General features: G+C 41.9%; 1 protein-coding gene across 2 annotated transcripts in view; it reads left to right on the top strand.

Moving 5' to 3' along the window:
* The window catches only part of npr2 (natriuretic peptide receptor 2), a 162,058-nt gene extending 141,778 nt beyond the window's left edge, over positions 1-20,280 (top strand). For both annotated transcript variants that reach the window (XM_055633193.1, XM_055633183.1), the window contains 4 exons: positions 1,522-1,696; positions 3,331-3,429; positions 11,191-11,282; positions 18,333-20,280. In XM_055633193.1, the coding sequence (XP_055489168.1) occupies positions 1,522-1,696; positions 3,331-3,429; positions 11,191-11,282; positions 18,333-18,395 (429 nt within the window). In that variant the 3' untranslated portion in view covers positions 18,396-20,280. The remainder of the gene's footprint in view (positions 1-1,521; positions 1,697-3,330; positions 3,430-11,190; positions 11,283-18,332) is intronic.
* The last annotated feature ends 326 nt before the right edge of the window (positions 20,281-20,606 follow it).

Below are 20,606 nucleotides of genomic sequence, written 5' to 3'. Positions count from 1 at the left end.
GCTGCCTTACAACTCCAGAGACCTGGGTTCAATCCTGACTACTGGGGCTGTCTGTATGGAATCTGTACGTTCTCCCCATGACCTGAGTGGGTTTTCTCTGGGTGCTCCAGTTCCCTCCCACATTCCAAAGACGTACAGGTTTGTAGGCTAACTGACTTGCTAAAATTGTAAAAATAACTCTCCTTAGTATGTGTAGGACAGCGTGGGTGTGCAGGAATCACTGGTGGACACGGACTTGGTGGGCCAAAGGGCCTGTTTCCGTGCTGTGTCTCTAAACTAAACAGCTGGTCAAATTCAACTCACCATTTGTTGTAATCTTTTAAAATATATAAAACTGAAAGATTTTAATATAATGCACGAGGAAAAAAAATTAATTCCAGAGAGGGTAAAAAACAATTATTAATTTACCATAAAATTAAGTAAGTTGTACAGAGAATGTATTATGTTAACATAATTTTGGGAACCTGTAAAAAGGTACCACTGTATTGTACTTACTTCTAATAAATAAAATAAAAAAAATAAAAATAAAAAAACAGGTTAAAAAAAAATTAAAAAAATTAAAATTACCATAAAATAAGGAGAAAGACGTGAAAAGCACAGTGTCTTGTGACTAACACCAATGCAGTTTTTTTAACAATAAATTGGATGAATTTTCCAGCATTCAAAGGATTTGGGTAAAAAAAGCATCAATTCTGTACTGTACGGCTCTATAGTTGGATGAACTGGAGTTTGAAGAAGCCTTGGAGAAACAGTGCAAGGAAAGCCACACTTCTGTGGGAGATCTTGATCAAGAATAAACTAATGAACTTCTGGACCAATGCTACGATAACATTTTTTCAACACTAATAGAGAACAATAATTGAGCCCCATGAGACTCAAACGAAATTTTGTTTCCACAGCCATTCAAAGGATGTCTTACAGACATACACATAATTAAACAAAACATCCATCAATTCAAGTGTACTGTACTCCGTGCTCTATAGGCGGATGAACCCACGGCCATTTTTAGAGTTTGAAGAAGCCTCTGGAGTTGGAAACCCAGTGCAAGGACGGCCAAAGGTGTCCGGGTGTTCTGTCCCGTCTGTGGGACACCGGCTTATGTCGCGTTTAGATCAAGAAATCTCCCCCGGACCCGCGAGCTCCCGATGTCCCCAGTGAACTGCGGCTGCTGGAACCCGAGCCCCAAATGTTCACCGCCGCTACGCTCCGAGGCCGGCCACCCCCCGACGATGGTGAGTTTAATGTTTCAGGCTTTAGGCCGCTCCACGGTGCTAGGCTAATACAGCCGAGAACAGGTAAAAGTCGGGTCTCCCGGACAGGGAAGAGATTTAAACAGTTTCCCCCTCCCGCCCCCCACATTTACACATTTAAAAATACTATTAAAAAACAACTAATTTAACTAGATAAAAAAGACAGACAGGCTGTAGGGGCCGCTGCAACGGGTGAGTCGCGCCGCCGAACAGGTAGTCTTCCCATGTTAAGTGGTTTCAACTAATGATATGTTTGTATTCTCAATGTTAGGTTGAAACAATTGGAGATGCCTATATGGTTGTATCTGGGCTCCCAGTACGGAATGAAAAACTCCATGCACGAGAGATTGCCAGAATGTCCTTAGCATTGCTGGATGGAGTGAGATCTTTTAAAATACGACATAAGCCCAAAGACCAGCTAAAGCTAAGAATAGGAATGCACACAGGTAAATTAAGTTCATATAAGAAGTTAAGTTCATGTATAGGTTCTCATTGGGATTATATAGTTATTCTTCATAGATTTTACTATTCAGAACAACTGCTTGGAAACACAATCCACTGGTGATTTTGCAGAGGTTACACTCTTTCACTCCATGTCACAGTTACAATGGGCCTAGTGAAGGACGCTTGCTATTTCCCCCCTTTTCTGTTAAGAGTCTTGTGCTATGAATGTTCATCTTAGCAAGGCACCCTGCAATGGCTGTACCTACAAAATTGCGCTCTGATATTAATCTGTGATTTAAGAGAGGAAACAAAAAAAAAGGAAATGTTGTGACATTCATGTTACAAAATCTTGTCATTGTAGTCAGTGATCGACATCCAAGTGCTCCTCGTGAAGATTTCAATAAAATGCAAAAAGAAAAAAATCTAATTAGGGAGAGAGTAACACATAATTATTTATTTGCCATAAAATAAGGAGAAAGGTGAAAAAAAAATTGAATCAGGACTGCTTCCTTCAGTGGAATAGAAGCTGAGAAATGATATGATAGGTATTGGTTTATTATTGCCATCTGTTCTGAAATACATTGGACAAACTTTGTTTGGCATGCTATCTAGGTAAATCATAGCATGCATGAATACATCAGGTAATGCAAAAGAGGAAATAAACAGATTGCAGAATATAGTGTTACAACTGCAGTGAAATCTAAAGTACATTGGAAGACTATGAATTCATCCCTCGCATAACGGCAAGACCAATCTAGAGTTTAATAACAGCGGGAAAGAAGCTGTTCTTGAATCTAAAGATATCTGCTTTCGACTTATTGTATCTTCTGCCTGACAGGAGAGTGGAAAAGAGAGTGTGGTGTGAATAGTCCTTGATTACATTGTCGGATTTCTAAGAGCGCGGAGTATCCCCGAAAGATTGATTTTTCATTTATATATCATAAGCTGTTAACTAGTTGATTGTTTAGATTAACTAAATAACAGGATAACAATGTAATTAGACCAGCCGTTATTTATAGACAATCTCCAATTATCTTTCTATTTGCAGGCAAGGTTTAGGCAGTTCTGGTGTTATGCATAAATGAGACTAGATAAGGATGGCAGAATTCCTCCTCTGGAGATCATTGGTGAACCACAGTGATTGTGCTCAAAGAATTATTTATTCGGTGCAGCCTCTGCAAATGGGAGACAACAGTGCTAAAACTGTGTTAATGTTTGGTCGTACCCCCTAACTAAGAGCAGCGTCCCATTTCCACTTCCACCTACCCCCAACTCCTGGAAGACCACTTCCTGAACTGTGCTTCATTGTTTGCCAAGGTCTCTGTCTCATTTATAATACTGCATTCCATTCCAGAGTCAAAAACATCTCTGAAGATATCATTATAGTTAAACATGAGGCATTAATATTTGTTTCACCTTGGGAGTGAATTAATTTGTCATTACCATGTGAACATAGACAAAGTGCTGCCAAAGGAAATACATATTGGAGTTATTTTGGAGGACATAAGATGTTTTAAATGATTCATTGTTTGTCCCCGTTCCAAAAATATCGAGAGTGAAAAATTAAATTTATTTAATTGTATAAATTATTTAAAAATATTTGGGAACAATTTTTTCTTTTTCTTTATTTGACCAGGTCCAGTGTGTGCAGGGGTTGTCGGGTTAAAAATGCCTCGTTATTGTCTATTTGGAGACACTGTTAATACAGCATCTCGTATGGAATCTACTGGAGAGGGTAAGTGTTCATTAAGAAAAAATCAAATCAAGCTTTGCATTTAATCTAATGCATACTGAAAACTCAGTCGTTTATGCTCATATAATGAAAGTTTCATAGAACATAGAAAAGCACAGCAGAGGAACAGGTCATTTGGCCGACTATGATAGTGCTGAACATAATGGCAAATTCATTTCAGATGCCTACTCATGATCCATACCCCTCCATTCCCACCATATCCATATTATAATGAAACATTTTTGTGATGTATTTAAAAGCCATTTTTGTCAGTCTGACCATCCATTGTGAAAGCAGTTTGATTGATGTAATGATTAATAGCTGATTCTTATCTGAGTTGATTTATTCAGTAAAAAGAAGAGCGCAAATATTAATTGGATCTGATAATGCTATTGTTGCTGTTTGGAGACTTTAGGTAGCCCAAAAATTAGAACCAGGCCTTTCAGAAATGAACTTAAATACTTCAATGTTCTCTTTTGCAACAGTAATTAATGCCAGAAATAAAGCACTGCAGATGCTGGTGAGTACACAAGAGGACACAAAGTGCTTGAATAACTCAGCAGGTCAGGCGGCATCTCTGGGGAACATGATGTTTCAGGTCAAGACTCTTCTCCAGACTGATTATGGGAGAGACCAAAGCTGGAAAAGGGATGAGGCAGGACAATGCATGACAGGTGCCAGATCGACACAGATGAGGAGGGATTTTTGACAGGGAGATGGATGGAGCAAAGGCCAGAGATAAGAACAGTAGGTGTGTGACAAGTTTGAGAAGTTGCAGATTGTGAAGCCAGAAGGAGGAAACCAGGAGTGAGGGGAACAGGTGGAGGGGGAAATAGATGGGAGTCCAGGTGGGGCCCAGGTCAGGGAAGGGGAGGAAGATAGAGGGTGGATGTTGGGGAGATGAGAAGGTGAGAGAGGGAGGGTTAATTAGAAGTTACCTAAATTTGGAGAATTCAATATTCACACCATTAGTTGAAAACTACCCAAGTGGAATATGAGCTGCTGTTTTTCCAGTATGTGTGTGGCCTCACTCTGGCAATGGAGGAGGCCCAGGACATAAGGGTCAGTGTGGGAATGGGAAGGGGAGTTAAATGGTTAGCAACTGGGAGATCCATCGGACCGAGTGCAATTGTTCATCAAAATCAGTTATTAATTTTAAATCTGGTGTTGATAGTTAACCAAAGGGATGAACAAATAAAGTGAATCTACAAATGTTTGTCTATACCATAACCTCTTCTAATCTATCATTACATCCACCAATTTGATTGCCCAGTCATTGTAATCTTGTCCATTTCCTTGACCCCTCTTCTATCTAAATCCCTCCCATCATCCCAACCCACAAAAGCTACCGGTCCCGCTGTTAGTCCAGCTAATGGCCTGTTTCCTTTATCGTCGTTATTCTTTTGCATATCTTTCATTCATTGCTCTTTATCTCTCAACATCACCTACTATATCTCTGGTTTCCCTTATCCCTAAAGGACCTGTCCCACTGCGCGGACCTAATTTGCGAGTTTAGAAGAGTCAAAGAGGAAGTCATGGTCTTGGTGTTTAGCTGAAGTAGAACACCTCCTTCGACTAGGTAGAGAACCTCCTACGAATATGTAGAAGACCTCCTTTGATCTCCAACTTTGTTGAAGACTAGCTTCGACTATCTACAATTTACTCGCCGATGCTCTCTGGAAAATTGGACACTGAATAGTGGAGAGTGAGGACGACTAACTTCAACTACCTTCCACTACCTTCGATTGCCTACGAATAACATGCCGACCCACTAAGACCTACCTCGACTAAAACTACGAGTAAAAAAATATAGATTTTTTTCCATAACAACCAATTTTTAGTCGCGGACAATTTTCAGCATTCTAACAAAAAGTCCTCGACCAAACTGAGGCCGCGAGTATGCGGAAACTTCTCTCGAGCATGAAGCAGAGTTACATAGACCTCATAAGACCACGTGTCGATCATGCTGCGAGTTTGAGTCGAGCGCAAACTCGTCTAAACTTGCAAATTAGGTCCCCGCAGTCGGACAGGCCCTTAACTAGTCTGAAGAAGGGTCTCGACCCGAAATGTCACTCATTCCTTCTCTCCTGAGTTACTCCAGCTTTTTGTGTTTATCCACAAAAGCGACATTGTTTTTTCTATGTGTGCCTATTTTTCCACATAATATTAGTCCAGAGCCTATGGAAGAGAAATATAGTTTTTACCTTTCAATGCATTTAATTTGCAGGCTTCAGGACTCTTTGCAGAATATTAAACACTACTCTGGTCCAGAGAATGTGCTTGACATAAACCGTCAGCAATTAGCCTTTAAAATGTTCATTAATTAGTTGTTCATGGATCTCAGGGCATTTATTTCTGTGTGTACTCTTTGCTAATTACATAACATTTGGCATTGAAGCTGAATACAACCATGGTTTGACACGTTGAATAGAGATTAATTTCAATGTCCAGGCACATCCAACAACAGAAAACAAAATAAATCCAATGTAAACCAGCCAATTTCTATCCAAACCCATTCATCATTAAAGTAATGAAATGGGATATTAATGGTGCTGGCAAACTGAATATATACAAAGGGGATCAGAGAATAATGTGTAGAGAATGGTACTGATGGGAATGATCTAGGAGCTATCATAGATAACGGGCTAAAAAATAATATTTAATATATTTTTTTATATTTATACATTTCATATTTTATTGTATATGTTAAGTATATATCTATTAACTATTAAAAGTCAGATCTTGGATGTGGATGTGTTTGTTTGTGTGTGTATGTTTGTTTGTGTGTGTGTTTGTTCATGTGTTTGTTTGTCTGTTTGTGTATAATCACATCTTCTCGAAAAAATGACTCACTTACGGTAAAATGTTTACATATTCCGGTACAGATCTTTCCCATGGAGTCCGAAATTGCCTTATCTGAAAAATTAATGCTTTATTTCTCTCTCCCCTCCTCTCCCCCCCTCTCTTCCCTCTCTTCCCTCTCTTCCCTCTCTTCCCTCTCTTCCCTCTCTTCCCTCTCTTCCCTCTCTTCCCTCTCTCCCCTCCCCCTCTCTCTCCCCTCTCTTCCCCTCTCTCACTCCTCTCTCCCCCTCTCGGCCCCTCTCTCTCTCTGTCTCTGCCCCTCTCTCCCTCCCCGTCTCTCCCCCCCTCCCTCCTCTCTCCTCCTCTCCCCCCTCTCTCCCCCCTCTCTCCCCCCCTCTCTCCCTTCTCCCTTCTCCCTCCTCTCTCTCCTCCTCCTCCTCTCTCTCCCCCCACTCCCTCCTCTCTCCCCTCCCTCTCTCCCCCTCTCTCACCCCTCTCTCCCCCCCTCTATGAACCACTGTTGTTTGTTACATTATTCTTATACCAATGCAAAGCACTTTGGCCAATGAGAGTTGTTTTTTTAAAATGTGCTATATAAATAAAAGTGACTTGACTTGACCCTCTCGCCCTCTCTCCCCCTTCTCTCTCCCCCCCTCTCCCCCTCTCTCCTCCCCCCTCTCTCCCCTCCCCTCTCTCCTCTCCCCCTCTCACTCCCCCCCCCTCACTCCCCCCTCTCTCCCTGACTGCCCCTCTCTCTCTCTCTCTGCCCCACTCTCTCTGTCTCTGCCCCCCTCTCTCTCTGCCTTCCTCCCCTTCCCCCTTCCCACTTACCCCTCTCCACCCCGCTCTCCATCCCCTCTGTCCACCCCCCTCTCCACCCCCCTCTCTACACCCCCTGTCTCCCTCCCTCTCTCCCCCCCCCTCTCTTCCCCCCCACTCTTCCCCCCTCTCTCCCCCCCCCCTCTCTCCCAAACTCTGTCCCCCCCCCCCCCCTCCTTCTCTCCCCCATCTGCCCCTCTCTCTGTCTCTGTCTCTTAAACACTACTGGTCCAGAGAATGTGCTTGACATAAACCATCAGCAATTAGCCTTTAAAATGTTAATTAATTAGTTGTTCATGGATCTCAGGGCATTTATTTCTGTGTGTACTCTTTGCTAATTACATAACATTTGGCATTGAAGCTGAATACAACCATGGTTTGGCACGTTGAATAGAGATTAATTTCCATGTCCAGGCACATCCAACAACAGAAAATAAAATAAATCCAATGTAAACCAGCCAATTTCTATCCAAACCCATTCATCAGTAAAATAATGAAATGGGATATTAATGGTGCTGGCAAACTGAATATATTCAATGAGGATCAGATAATAATGTGTCGAGAATGGTACGGATGGGAATGATCTGGGTGCTATCATAGATAATGGGCTCAAAATTAAAAATATTTTATATATTATTTTATATTTATATATTTCATATTGTATTATATATGTTAAGAGTATATATATATATATATATATATATATATATATATATATACACATCTATTAACTATCAAAGATCTGACCTTGGATATGGATGTGTTTGTTCGTGTGTGTGTTTGTTTGTGTGTGTGTTTGTTTGTTTGTTTGTTTGTGTATAATCACATCTTCTCGAAAAAACGACGCACATACGGTAACATTTTTACATATTCCGGTACAGATGTTTCCCATGGAGTCTGAAATTGCCTTATCTGAAAAAAATCATGCTTTATTTCTCTCCTCCGCCTCTCCCCTCCTCTCCCCCCTCTCTCCCCCCTCTCTCCCCCCTCCTCCCCCCCCTCTCCCCCCCTCTCTCCCCCCTCTCTCCCCCCCTCTCTCCCCCTCTCCCTCTCCTCTCCCCCCTCTCTCCCCCCCCTCTCTCCCCCTCCTCCTCCCCTCCCCTCCCCCTCCCCCCCCCCCTCCCCCCCCTCCCCCCCCCCCCCCCCCCTCTCCCCCCCTCTCTCTCTCCTCTCTCTCTTCGCCCCTCTTCCCCTCTCTTTCGCCCCCCCTCTCTCTCACCCACACTCTCTCTCCCCCTTCCATCTGTCGCTATCTCTCCCCGCTCCATCTTCCCCTCTCTCTTCCCCCTCTCTCTCCCCCCCCCCCTATCTCTCTCTCCCTCTTTCTCCCCCCTCTCTCCCCTCTCTCCCCCCTCTCTCTCTTCCTCCCTGTCTCTCTCTCTCCCCCTCTCCCCCCCTCCTTCCCTCTCTCTCCCTCTCCTCTCTCCCTCCTCTCGCTCCCCTCGCCTCTCTTGCACTGCCTCTCCCCTCTTCTCTCCCTCCCCCTATCCCCCCTCTCTCCTCCCTCCTTCTGCTCTCCCCTCGATCCCACCTCCCCTCCCCCCCCCTCTCTGCCCCTCTCTCTGTCACTGCTCCTCTCTGTTTTTACCCCTTTCAGCCCATCTCTCTGTCTGCCCCTCTCTCTCTGTCTGTCCCCTCTCTCTCTCTCTCTGCCGCCCTCTCTCTCTCTGCTCCCCCTCTACCTCTGTCTCTACCCCTCTCTCACTGTCTCTGCCCCACTCTCTGTTTCGGCTCCTTCTCTCTCTGCCCTCCTTCCCCCCTTCCCCCTTCCCCATCTCCTCCTCCTCTCCCTCTCCCCCACCCCTCTTCCCCCGTCCCCCCTCCCCCCTCCCCATCTTTACCACTCCCCTCTCCCCCCCCTCCTCTCCCCCGTCCCCCTCTCTCCTGTCCCCCTCTCTCCCCCGTCTCTCCCCCCCGTCTCTCGCTCCTCTTTTCCCCCCCCCCTCCCCCCCCCCTCTCTTCCCCCTCTCTCCCCCTCTCTCGCCCCTCTCTCCCCCTCTCTATGAACCACTGTTGTTTGTTATATTATTCTTATACCCGGTTAGTGTGTGTGTGTGACGCCGCAGGCTGCCACCCCCCCCCCCCCCCCCTCCCCCCCACAACCGCGCATTGAGGGGACGGGACCCAACGGGTCCTACTTGGCCTAGTAACTATTAAAAGTCTGATCTTGAAGGTGTATTTATTTGTGTGTTTTTGTGTGTGTGTGTGTGTGTGTGTGTGTTTGTTTCTGTGTGTGTGTGTGTGTGTGTGTTGCATTGTGTTCTTGAAAAAACAATGCGCTAAAAAAACAAAACCTTTTACATATTCCGGTTGAGACTTTTCCCGCTGGAGCCTAAAGCACCTTATCTGAAAATGTCATGCTTTATTTCTAGTTATTAGTGAAAATGTTCAAAAATCGGTTAAAATAAATGAAAAAAATGGCTGTCTTTCACTGATGACATCACAATGGGTCTGCTTGCTGCCGTCATCCTCGTGCTGCGAATGATGTTCCCCCTCCCTCCCCCGTTATTCAAAAGACAAGATGAAGTCGCCGAACATGTAGTCTTTTGGTCGCCAGATTGGGGTCCTCGGGTCACGCATGGTGGGGAGGTTGCTGCTGCAGATTGGACCTGGGCTGGAGCAGATCCTGGAGCTGTAGTGAGGGAGTATTGCATTCAGGAACCAGCCCTCCCCTGTGTGATGCCGCGTGCCATCTCTCTCTGCTTCGGCCTCTCTCCCACTCCCCCGGCCCACTCCCCCTCCCCCGCTCCCTCTCCCCCCCCTCCTCTCACCCCCCCCCTCCTCTCCCCCCCCCCTCTTCCTCCCCCCTACTCCCCCCCCCCCTCCCCCCCTCCTCTCCCCCCTCCCTCCCCCCCCTCTCCCCCCCCCCTTCCCCCCCCCTCCCTCCTCCTCGCCCCCCTCTCCCCTCCCTCCCTCCCTCCTCCTCTCCCCCCCTCCCCCCCCCTCTCTCCCCCTCCCCCCTCCTCCTCCCCCCCTCCTCTCCCCCCCCCCTCCTCTCCTCCCCCCTCCTCCCCCTCCTCCTCCCCCCCCTTCTCTCCCCCCCCTCATTCTCCCCCCTCCTCTCTCTCCCCCTCATCCTCTCCCCCCCCTCTCCCCCCTTCCCCCCCCCTCTCTCCCCCCTCCCCTCCCCTCTCCCCCTTCCTCTCTCTCCCTCCCCCCCCTCCTCCCTTCCCCCTCCTCTCTCCCCCCCTCCTCTCTTCCCCCTCCTCTCTCTTCCCCCTCCTCCCCCCTCCTCCCCCCCCCTCTCTCTCCCCCCCTCCTCTCTCCCCCCCTCCTCTCTCCCCCCCTCCTTTCTCCCCCCCCCCCCTCCTCTCTCCCCCCCTCTCCTCCACCCCGCCCAGCAATAGCGCGTTGAGGGGACGGGATCAAACGGGTCCCACTTGGTCTAATGTATTTTTTAATATATATATGTGTGTGTGTGTGTGCATCAAACAAGGCTAGAATAGGGGTTATTAGTTATAGGGGTTACTAGTTACAGGAAGAGGTTGGAAAGACTTGGATTGTTTTCTTTGCAATGATAGGTGCGAGAGGCAAAGTTTAAAGCTGAGTTCTGGGGCAAGTTTTTTCCACAGAGGGTGGCAAGTGTCTGCAACCTGCTGCCAGGATTGGTTGACAGATGCAATAGTGGTATTTAATAGCCTTTTGGTTAGGCATATAGATATACATGAAATGAAGGGATATAGATCATGTACAGGTCAGTAAAAGTTGGTCTTGGCATCATTTTCAACATAGACATGTGGGCCTGAGGCCCTATTACTGTGCTATAATGTTCTATATTCTATGTTAAAAATCAGGTTCAATATCTAAATGGTAGCAAAAATGTGTTGAAATGTGTTAATAGCTATATCGACAATAGGCATTAGACAAATTTACAAACCACAGATCGATTATCCCAGAATTTAACTTTGAGGTAATATACCCTTGAAATTCAATAGTTAACTAAACCAGCTGCAAGAATCCTCTGAGACTAAATAATCGTCCAAGCTAAGCTGAACCCTTCAGCTAAACAATTCCTCAAATGAAAATTATATTAAGGATTTGGCAGTAAAACCTCATACCCAAAAGTCGAAATCAAGAAAACTAGTTTTAGTGATTTTCTAACCTCATTCCAATGTTGACATTTTACCTTTTTTCATTTGTTAGCATTAAAAATCCACGTATCCTCAATGACCAAAAGCGTTTTGGATGAGTTTGGAAGTTTTAAACTTGAGCTACGCGGGGAAGTTGAAATGAAGGTAAATTTATATGCAATTTATGTTTAGCACAACTCTCATAATCACAGCCATGGATGATATGGATGGAATTTAAATCATGTTTTAAACCATGAAAGATGGAAGCTGACAATACCTTTCGAGATTGTCGGTGGAATGATGGTGGTGATGAATATAGACCTGGTCAAAATTAAGAAGAGGTGCAATCCTCAAATATTTCCTTCTTAATTAAAGGGAGAACAATATCATTACTTTATATTGTGATTTCCATTACCCTTTCAGAATGTCCCACAGGTTATTAAATATTTTTGAAACACCATTAATAAATATTTCCATTTTAGCATTAAAATTAATGTTTGCCCTGTAAACAAAAAAATGGGTAACGAGAGCTTTCACAAAAAATAATAGAAAAGATTTTAATAATGGAAGAAAAATCCCTCCGTATTCTTTTAAGTTACATTGGTGGGAGTTTTCCCTTTCCCACATGGGCAGTAAATCATTGGAATAAATTGCGTGCCCATCATTTCTATTCAATTTATATAATGAATGAAAATTTTGCTTATGTTATCCATAAATTACCAGATCCTTTGATTTGTTATCCAAGCATCAGAGATCAATATCATAATAAGAAGTTGCATTTGTTCCAGGGCAGTGCAATGGCAAAATGGTAGAGTCGTTACATTGCAGCACCAGGTACCTAGATTAAATTTTGACCAAGGGTGTTATTTTTTGTGGAGTTTGCATGTTCTCCCTGAGATGGCGTGGGTTTCTTTCAGGCCCTCGGGTTTCCTCTCACATCCCAAAGATGTATGGGTTTATATGTTTATAGGTTAGTTGGTTCTGTAAATTGCATCTAGTATATAGGAAGTGGATGCAAAAGTGGGATAACACATAACTAGTGTGATATAGGATCGATGTTCGTCAAGGATTTGGTGGGCAAAGTTGGTAGATACTGTATCTTTCAAACAATTCAATCAAACTCTCTGGTATGCTTCTTCAATGAAGAATCTAGGCATTCAACAGTAATCTCAACATTCCAAAATAAACGCAAAACTAATTTAAACAGTTGTCTGATTATTTTCTCACTGTTCCAGTAAACAAATGATGGAGAGTAGCTACCTAATTCTCACTCTGTGGCCTTGCATATTTGCATGCAAGGCCATTTTTATGATCAACTGAAATCCTATTCTCATGCGTAGACCTGTAATCTCGCACCAGTTGTCATCTTCAGGCTAAAAGGTGATTAAAATAGAAACCAAGATGGGTTTTCACAGCAAACACCCTAATTATCATTCCGTTTTTTTTTTCTATTTCACTAAGTTTGGAGTGTGCTGGAAAATAGACAATCAACATTCTGTTGAAATAGATTTGGTGGAAAGTCTGTTGACTAATGCTCTTGAATCTTGCTTAACTTGCACTTATATTTGCTTGTCAGGGATACACATTGTGATAAATTTTGCAAAGTTCAATATTAGAAACCCTTAATTATAGTCATAACGTCATTCAGCTTAGGAACAGACCTTTTGGCCCAGCTTTTCCATGCCGACCAAGGTGTCCCATCTACACTAGTTCCACCAGCCCACGTTTGGTCCATATCTCTCTAAACCTTTCTTAAGCATGTACTAGTCATTAATAATGTTATTGCTCATAGTGCAGCCAAACCAGTTATTCTCAAAGTAGCCATTGCCAGGCATTGTAATATTGCATATGAAAACAGTGATGCTAATATTTTTATGGCAAAATCCTCCTCCTGGCCCCCTCAAACAAATTGTTTCTGCTGATGCTGATTGCTCAATTAAGCCTTCACCACCTCCTCTTTGCATGTAGAAGAACTGGTAAACGTCCAACTGCATTTCCAATTGGCCAGTTGCCTTCCAGCATGTGTGTTCATTGGCAGCTTGGCAAAAATGACAGAAATAGGATGAATCATGTCAATGCTTCACTCCTCTGGCTTGTGGTGATCAGGTGATTTCTACATTTGGTCACTCCGTTGACTACACAATAGCCAGTTAAACTACAATTTGCTCCCAAGATTTTTCCAGTTGTGTTTGTGACAAAGACAGTAAAGGGCCTGTCCCACTATACGAGTTTACCCAAGAGCTCTCCCGAGTTTAAAAAAAAAATCAAACTCGTGGTAAGAACGTAGAATGTACGTAGCGGGTACGTCGGAGCTCGGGACGTCTCTTAGCAGCTCGTAACGCTAACGGCAGGTACTCGTAAAATGCGGTAAGCTCGTGAAGTTTTTTCAAAATGTTGAAAGATGTCCACGAGCGCCCCGAGTACCTACGAGCGGCTATTACCGTAATTCTCCGAGTTCGAATCAGCGGAAACTCGGGAGAACTCTTGAATTTGGTAAGTTTGCCAATTCAGATCAGGCGAATGATACCCAAATAACACCTAGTTAGATTGCTCTCAAATACTCTAATACAAATATATATGCATATACATATATTTAAGCATGTAATTGTGCAAGAACTACTTGACAATGAGTCAGTCATTGCTCTAAGAAAAAAAAATAAGAATGGTTCTGACCATTATTTTAACCGAGGGTACAATATTTGTTTAGGCACCAAGGCATGGAAATGAAATAATAGCTAATAATATTTTTTATTGAACTGTGATAGTTATACAAGTTTACATACAGTGCTGCAGCATGTCCTTTGGAAAAATATGCCAATCATCTAGACTTTCTCCCTTTAGAGACCCACTCATACAATTCTGATGCAGGTCAATAATGTTGAATTATGCTCGATAATAGATTAATAATGTTCAGAAATCAAAATACTGGTCCATTTCCCCTTGTCTGGTCCTCTTGAGACCAACTGTATCAACTCTAACACCATTCTGAAATCGAATTAGTCAACCGAAGCTGATATGACCTTCATAGTTCGGTCAATCATCTCTTAAACAGAGAATTCATGGGGGACCATCTCCAGCTTAGTTTTTGTAAAGGTACATACACCTTTTTTGTCACAGAATCTGCTCATCATAGCTACTTCAGTTTTATTCCATTCGCTTTTCAAATTTCAAGACTGTATATCTTATTTTAAATTCTGTGCTCAGTTTCACTAAATAGTTTGTTCAAATTTAGTCTTCAATGCCTCTCACATTTTAAAGTTCTATGATCTTGCCAGTTCTAAATTTTCCTTTGTAAAGAAATTAAATTCACTCACAACTCTACACAGGGTAGAGTTGCTTCAACTCGAATTTGCACATAAATGGTTCACTCTTAAAGAACTGACAAAAGGAAAGCAAATTGAACGTGAATCACAATTTAATTCAGCGTCTTCTGTGGCAATGACTGAAGCACTACCAGCGACATGAAAATTGTGGGCTGGATTATGTCTGAGGAAAGTCAAAATTATAGGAGCTGGGATTCTGAAGGAGTGAAAAAAACATGTTCCTTCAAATTGTAATAGCACAAATTTAAAATCTATTAATGTCAGTACTATTTTGGCACATGGGCTGCAGTCCAATTGAGCAATGCTTGTTGAGTGATCAATTTAGTTGACTGCATAGGAAATTCAGCCAAACTGAAGCAATCATGTTTACATTCAAATCATTAGGAAAACTCAACTAAACAAAAAAATCATATAATTGCCAGATTTTAAAAAATAATTAATTCCACTCCCGAGAAATTGACTATTTAGCCATTTTGCTTGAAGGGCATCATGTGCGTGTTTGTGATATGAACCTCTAAGATCCTAAGGGATCCTTCAGTTCACTGGTGTAATAAAGAATTGATTCTGTTCCCATTTTCCATTTTGCCTTTTCATATAAACACCAAACTCAAAATTGATGCAGCCAATTATGTTTTTTCCTGTTTATCCTTTTTGAAATACATTATATAAATGTGGAATAGTTCAGGTTCAGACATTTCCCTATTCGTGATAGTCAAATGTTTTCAAATAAGGCACCAAAGGCAAAATGCCAAAAATAGTAGCCCAAAATAAGCATTACTATAATGAAACAAAATAAGGAAATCTCACAAGTGTTCTCATTGAACCATTTTACATTCCAGTTATAGCTACAGCTCATTAATTTAAAGGAACAAAACATTTGCCCCTTTGCCATCCCAAAACAGTGCCATATAATTTCAACAATGTGGGTATTCAACAGCATTAGATGTACAGTAGCTGGAATCAGATTCATGGAAGAATGCCATTTGGCTGATCAAGTGGGTGCCAGTTCTCTGCAAGAGCAACTATTTAATCCCAATCCTTTCTTGGAGTCCAGTACTTTCCATTTTCACCCTTCACTCTGGCATCAATATAAATCTGCAGATAAATGCATCCCAGTGAAGGACACAACGTTCTGGAGTAATGCAGCAGTTCAGAAAGCGTCTCTGGAGAAAATGGAAAGCTTACATTTCCGGTTGAGACCCTTCGTCAGGCTGATTGTAGTGGGGGAGAGGAAGATTATTAGAAACAGTACAATCCATGGCAAATAATAGGCAGATGCAGATTAAGGGGGGGGGGGGGCACAGTTAATTATAACCATATAACCATATAACAATTACAGCACGGAAACAGGCCATCTCGGCCCTACAAGTTCGTGCCGAACAACTTTTTTTTCCCTTAGTCCCACCTGCCTGCACTCATACCATAACCCTCCATTCCCTTCTCATCCATATGCCTATCCAATTTATTTTTAAATTATACCAACGAACCTGCCTCCACCACTTCCACTGGAAGCTCGTTCCACACCGCTACCACTCTCTGAGTAAAGAAGTTCCCCCTCATGTTACCCCTAAACTTCTGTCCCTTAATTCTGAAGTCATGTCCTCTTGTTTGAATCTTCCCTATTCTCAAAGGGAAAAGCTTGTCCACATCAACTCTGTCTATCCCTCTCATCATTTTAAAGACCTCTATCAAGTCCCCCCTTAACCTTCTGCGCTCCAGAGAATAAAGACCTAACTTATTCAACCTATCTCTGTAACTTAGTTGTTGAAACCCAGGCAACATTCTAGTAAATCTCCTCTGTATTTTGTTGACATCCTTCCTATAATAGGGCGACCAAAATTGTACACCATACTCCAGATTTGGTCTCACCAATGCTTTGTACAATTTTAACATTACATCCCAGCTTCTATACTCAATGCTCTGATTTATAAAGGCTAGCATACCAAAAGCTTTCTTTACCACCCTATCTATAAGAGATTCCACCTTCAAGTCACTATGCACGGTTATTCCCAGATCCCTCTGTTCAACTGTATTCTTCAATTCCCTACCATTTACCATGTACGTCCTATTTTGATTTGTCCCGCCAAGGTGTAGCACCTCACATTTATCAGCATTAAACTCCATCTGCCATCTTTCAGCCCATTTTTCCAAATGGCCTAAATCACTCTGTAGACTTTGGAAATCCTCTTCATTATCCACACTATCTTGGTATCATCTGCATACTTACTAATCCAATTTACCACACCTTCATCCAGATCATTGATGTACATGACAAACAACAAAGGACCCAACACAGATCCCTGAGGCACCCCACTAGTCACCTGCTTCCAACCCGATAAACAGCCATCCACCATTACCCTCTGGCTTCTCCCATTCAGCCACTGTTGAATCCATCTTGCTATTCCTGCATTTATACCCAACAGTTGAACCTCCTTAACCAACCTTCCATGAGGAACCTTGTCAAAGGCCTTACTAAAGTCCATATAGACAACATCCACTGCTTTACCCTCCTCAATTTCCCTAGTAACCTCTTCAAAAAATTCAAGAAGATTAGTCAAACATGACCTTCCAGGCACAAATCCATGTTGACTGCTCCTAATCAGACCCTGTTTATCCAGATGCTTATATATATTATCTCTAAGTATCTTTTCCATTAATTTGCCCACCACTGAAGTCAAACTAACAGGTCTATAATTGCTAGGTTTACTCTTAGAACCCTTTTTAAACAATGGAACAACATGCGCAATACGCCAATCCTCGGGAACTATTCCCGTTTCTAATGACATTTGAAATATTTCTGTCATAGCCCTGGCTATTTCTACACTAACTACCCTCAATGTCCTAGGGAATATCCTGTCAGGACCTGGAAACTTATCCACTTTTTATATTTTTCAAAAGTGTCAGTACTTCTTTTACTTTGAACCTCATGGTATCCATAGCTACTCTACTAGTGTCCCTTGCCTCACATAATTCAATATCCTTCTCCTTGGTGAATACCGAAGAAAAACAATTGTTCAATATCTCCCCCATCTCTTTTGGCTCTGCAGATAGCTGTCCACTCTGTCTCTCCAATGGACCAATTTTATCCCTCGTTATCCTTTTGCTATTAATATAGCTGTAGAAACCCTTTGGATTTACTTTCACCTTACTTGCCAAAGCAACCTCATATCTTCTTTTAGCTTTTCTAATTTATTTCTTAAGATTCTTTTTACATTCCTTATACACCTCAAGCACCTCATTTACTTCATGCTGCCTATAATTATTGTACATCTCCCTCTTTTTCCGAACAAGATGTCCAATTTCCCTTGAAAACCAGGGCTCTTTCCAATTTTTACTGTTTCCTTTCAACCGAACAGGAACATAAAGATTCTGTACTCTTAAAATTTCCCCTTTAAATGTCCTCCATTTCTCTTCTACATCTTTCCCATAAAACAAAATGTCCCAGTTCACTAATTAGATTGAAACTAATTAGTTTCAGAATTGTTAACCACAACATTTCAGGGATTGGTGTAAAATGTCATTTGTTTTTCTAAAATTCATCAGGAGAAAATATAATTTTTACTTAATGTAGCAAGTTTGGGCATCCAGTCTCCAAAGAGTCGAACCTTTAATTGTCCATGAATTAATTAGATTAGTTACAAATGAGTAATAATTGCTGATATTGCCACTGATATCTACATATTGTGAAAGAGTAAGAGAAATCACACCCAGAGAACATTCCTGCAAATTGAAGCAAAAGATCAAATCTAAAACATGTGTGTCTGATTTAGTGCCTTAATCCATCATGCACCTTAGAAAATCATTTTCATAATCATTATAAAGATTGGCAAATATTTAAAGGATTATTGATGATTTTAGCCAGCATGTGTAACATTTGCTTTGTCTTTGACAGGGTAAAGGCAAATTGAGGACCTACTGGCTGCTTGGTGAACAGAAGGATATTTCCGATATCTAACATGATGTTCGATGTGAAATCGCTTGTACACTATTATACTGCAGAACAGTGATTGTTCAAGCTGTAGTTTATTTGTTACATAAACAAATTTTGGCTATGTTAATTTCTGGAAGATCTTAGAAGATATCAGTAGCCTAGAATTATCCTGGGTATGATTCATACCTGAACAAAGCTGCAAAATAAGTAATTTTTATTAAGAACATTTTTCTTCTTAGCTTTTCAATAAACCCTTATTTTTTTGTGCTTTCTATATTAAGATTTATATAATGTGTTTGAGAATTTTTTTTAATATAAGGGGTAAAAATCTGACCTTGTTCACTCGTGTTAAATGAGTCCAAAAGTTTTCACTGTTAATTGTACCTCTTTCATGACATATTAGTCCCATTGACTGTAATGGAACCAAATACTAGGATGTGATGATACCTGGTGTTTGGTTTTCTTACACCCATTTAACACTTTCAACCAAAGGTAAATTCCTACCATAATATTTTCCCAATATAAGCTGTACATACTGTGTATCTAAGATATTGCTAAATATTTTGTTCAAATAAACCAGATAAAATTGGATTGACTGGCATTTCAGTTAATACTTGGGGACGTAAGTTGCGTGTATAATATTCTGAATTAAAAGTTGAGATAGTTTCAAGAAGATAAGAGTTTTAGGGTGAAATTAAGAATGCAAGACAGTAGAACTAGGAGAAGGCTACAGTACCTAGCCCCAAGACAGGCCCATGATTCAATCTGATTGTGGCTGATCTGCCCTGAGCCTCAACTCTGTTTAAGAAGGAACTGCAGATGCTGGTTTAAACCAAAGATAGACACAAAAAGCTAGAGTATCTCAGTGGATCTGTTTCCTTGCCAGTTCCACAGCCCTCAATAAGCTGATCTAGCAAAGACTTATCTACCTCCTCTTTAAATACCTTCAATGATTCAACCTTCAGAACCCTCTGTTACAGAGTATTACAGAGATTCATCACCCTGTAAAAAAATCACTCCTTTGCACCTCAGTTTACAATGACATCCTTCTTATTTTGTAATTATGTCCCTGTTTGAAATCCTCCACTCATGGAAAAAATATCAATATCTATCCTATCATGCCCCTGTGACTTTTATGTGGTTCAATAGGATCACCCTTAATTCTCTCAGTTCCAAAGAATGTAGATGTAATTGTTTTAGCTACTCCTCATAGGACATCGGCTCTTCCCAGAAATGAGTCTGCTGACTCTCTTCTGGACTGCTTCCAATGCGAGTATATTCTTTCTTAAAATTGTGGAACAATAGTGGTGGCCCAATGGCAGAGGGGCAACACAATGGTGTAGCGGTTGAGCTGCTGCCTTATAGTGTCAGAGACCTGACTTCCATCCTGACTACTGATGTCTGTATGGAGTTTGTGCATTCTCCCAGTGACTGTGTTGGTATTCATTGAGTGCTCTGGTTTCCTCCCACATTCCAAAGACGTACAGACGTACAGAGGATTTGGTAAAACTACATTGTCCCTAGTATGTAGGATAGTGTTAGTGTATGGGGGTCGCTGGTTGGCATAGACTTGTTTGGCTAAAAGGACTGTTTCTGCGCTGTATCTCTAAAGTTTAAAGTCGTGATACTCAGTACAACAGGTGCAGCCGCACCAACATGCTGTATAATTGTAACAATACTTTTCTTCTTAAGCTCCAACCCTTTATGAATAAAGACCAATGTGCCATTTGTCTTAACTACTTGCTGTACCTGTCTGCTAACATTTAGTGTTTCATGCATAAGAACACCTAGATCCTTCTGTACTCCACTCATTTGTAGTCTCTCCTAATTTAGATAGTCTCCCTTTTAATTCCTTCTACCAAAGTGTATGACCTCATGCTTTCCTATATTAAATTCCATTTGTAAAGACTTTGCCCATTCACTCAACCTATCTATATTCTGTTTCAGAATCTCAATAGTCTCATTGTAGCATGCCCCCCAATCTACTTTCACCTCATCAATAAACGTGGATACTGTGAACTCTACCTCTTTCCAAATCATATGGAAAGTAACTAATTGAGGGATAAGACCTGATCCATAGCACTCCATATGTTTCCAGTTTGAAAAAAACTCAATTTGTTCAGTATGATAATCTACCCTCAATCTATGTTTACCCATCGATGAAATCTTATCCAGTGTACCATGTTTTTTATGTGGCACCTTACTAAATGCCTTCTGAAAATCCAAGTGTAACAT

This window comes from Leucoraja erinacea, chromosome 1 (assembly GCF_028641065.1).
Source record: "Leucoraja erinacea ecotype New England chromosome 1, Leri_hhj_1, whole genome shotgun sequence".
Classification (NCBI taxonomy): domain Eukaryota; kingdom Metazoa; phylum Chordata; class Chondrichthyes; order Rajiformes; family Rajidae; genus Leucoraja; species Leucoraja erinaceus.
Note: the sequence above shows the minus strand (reverse complement) of the source record. Positions and strands in the feature narration are given on the sequence as shown.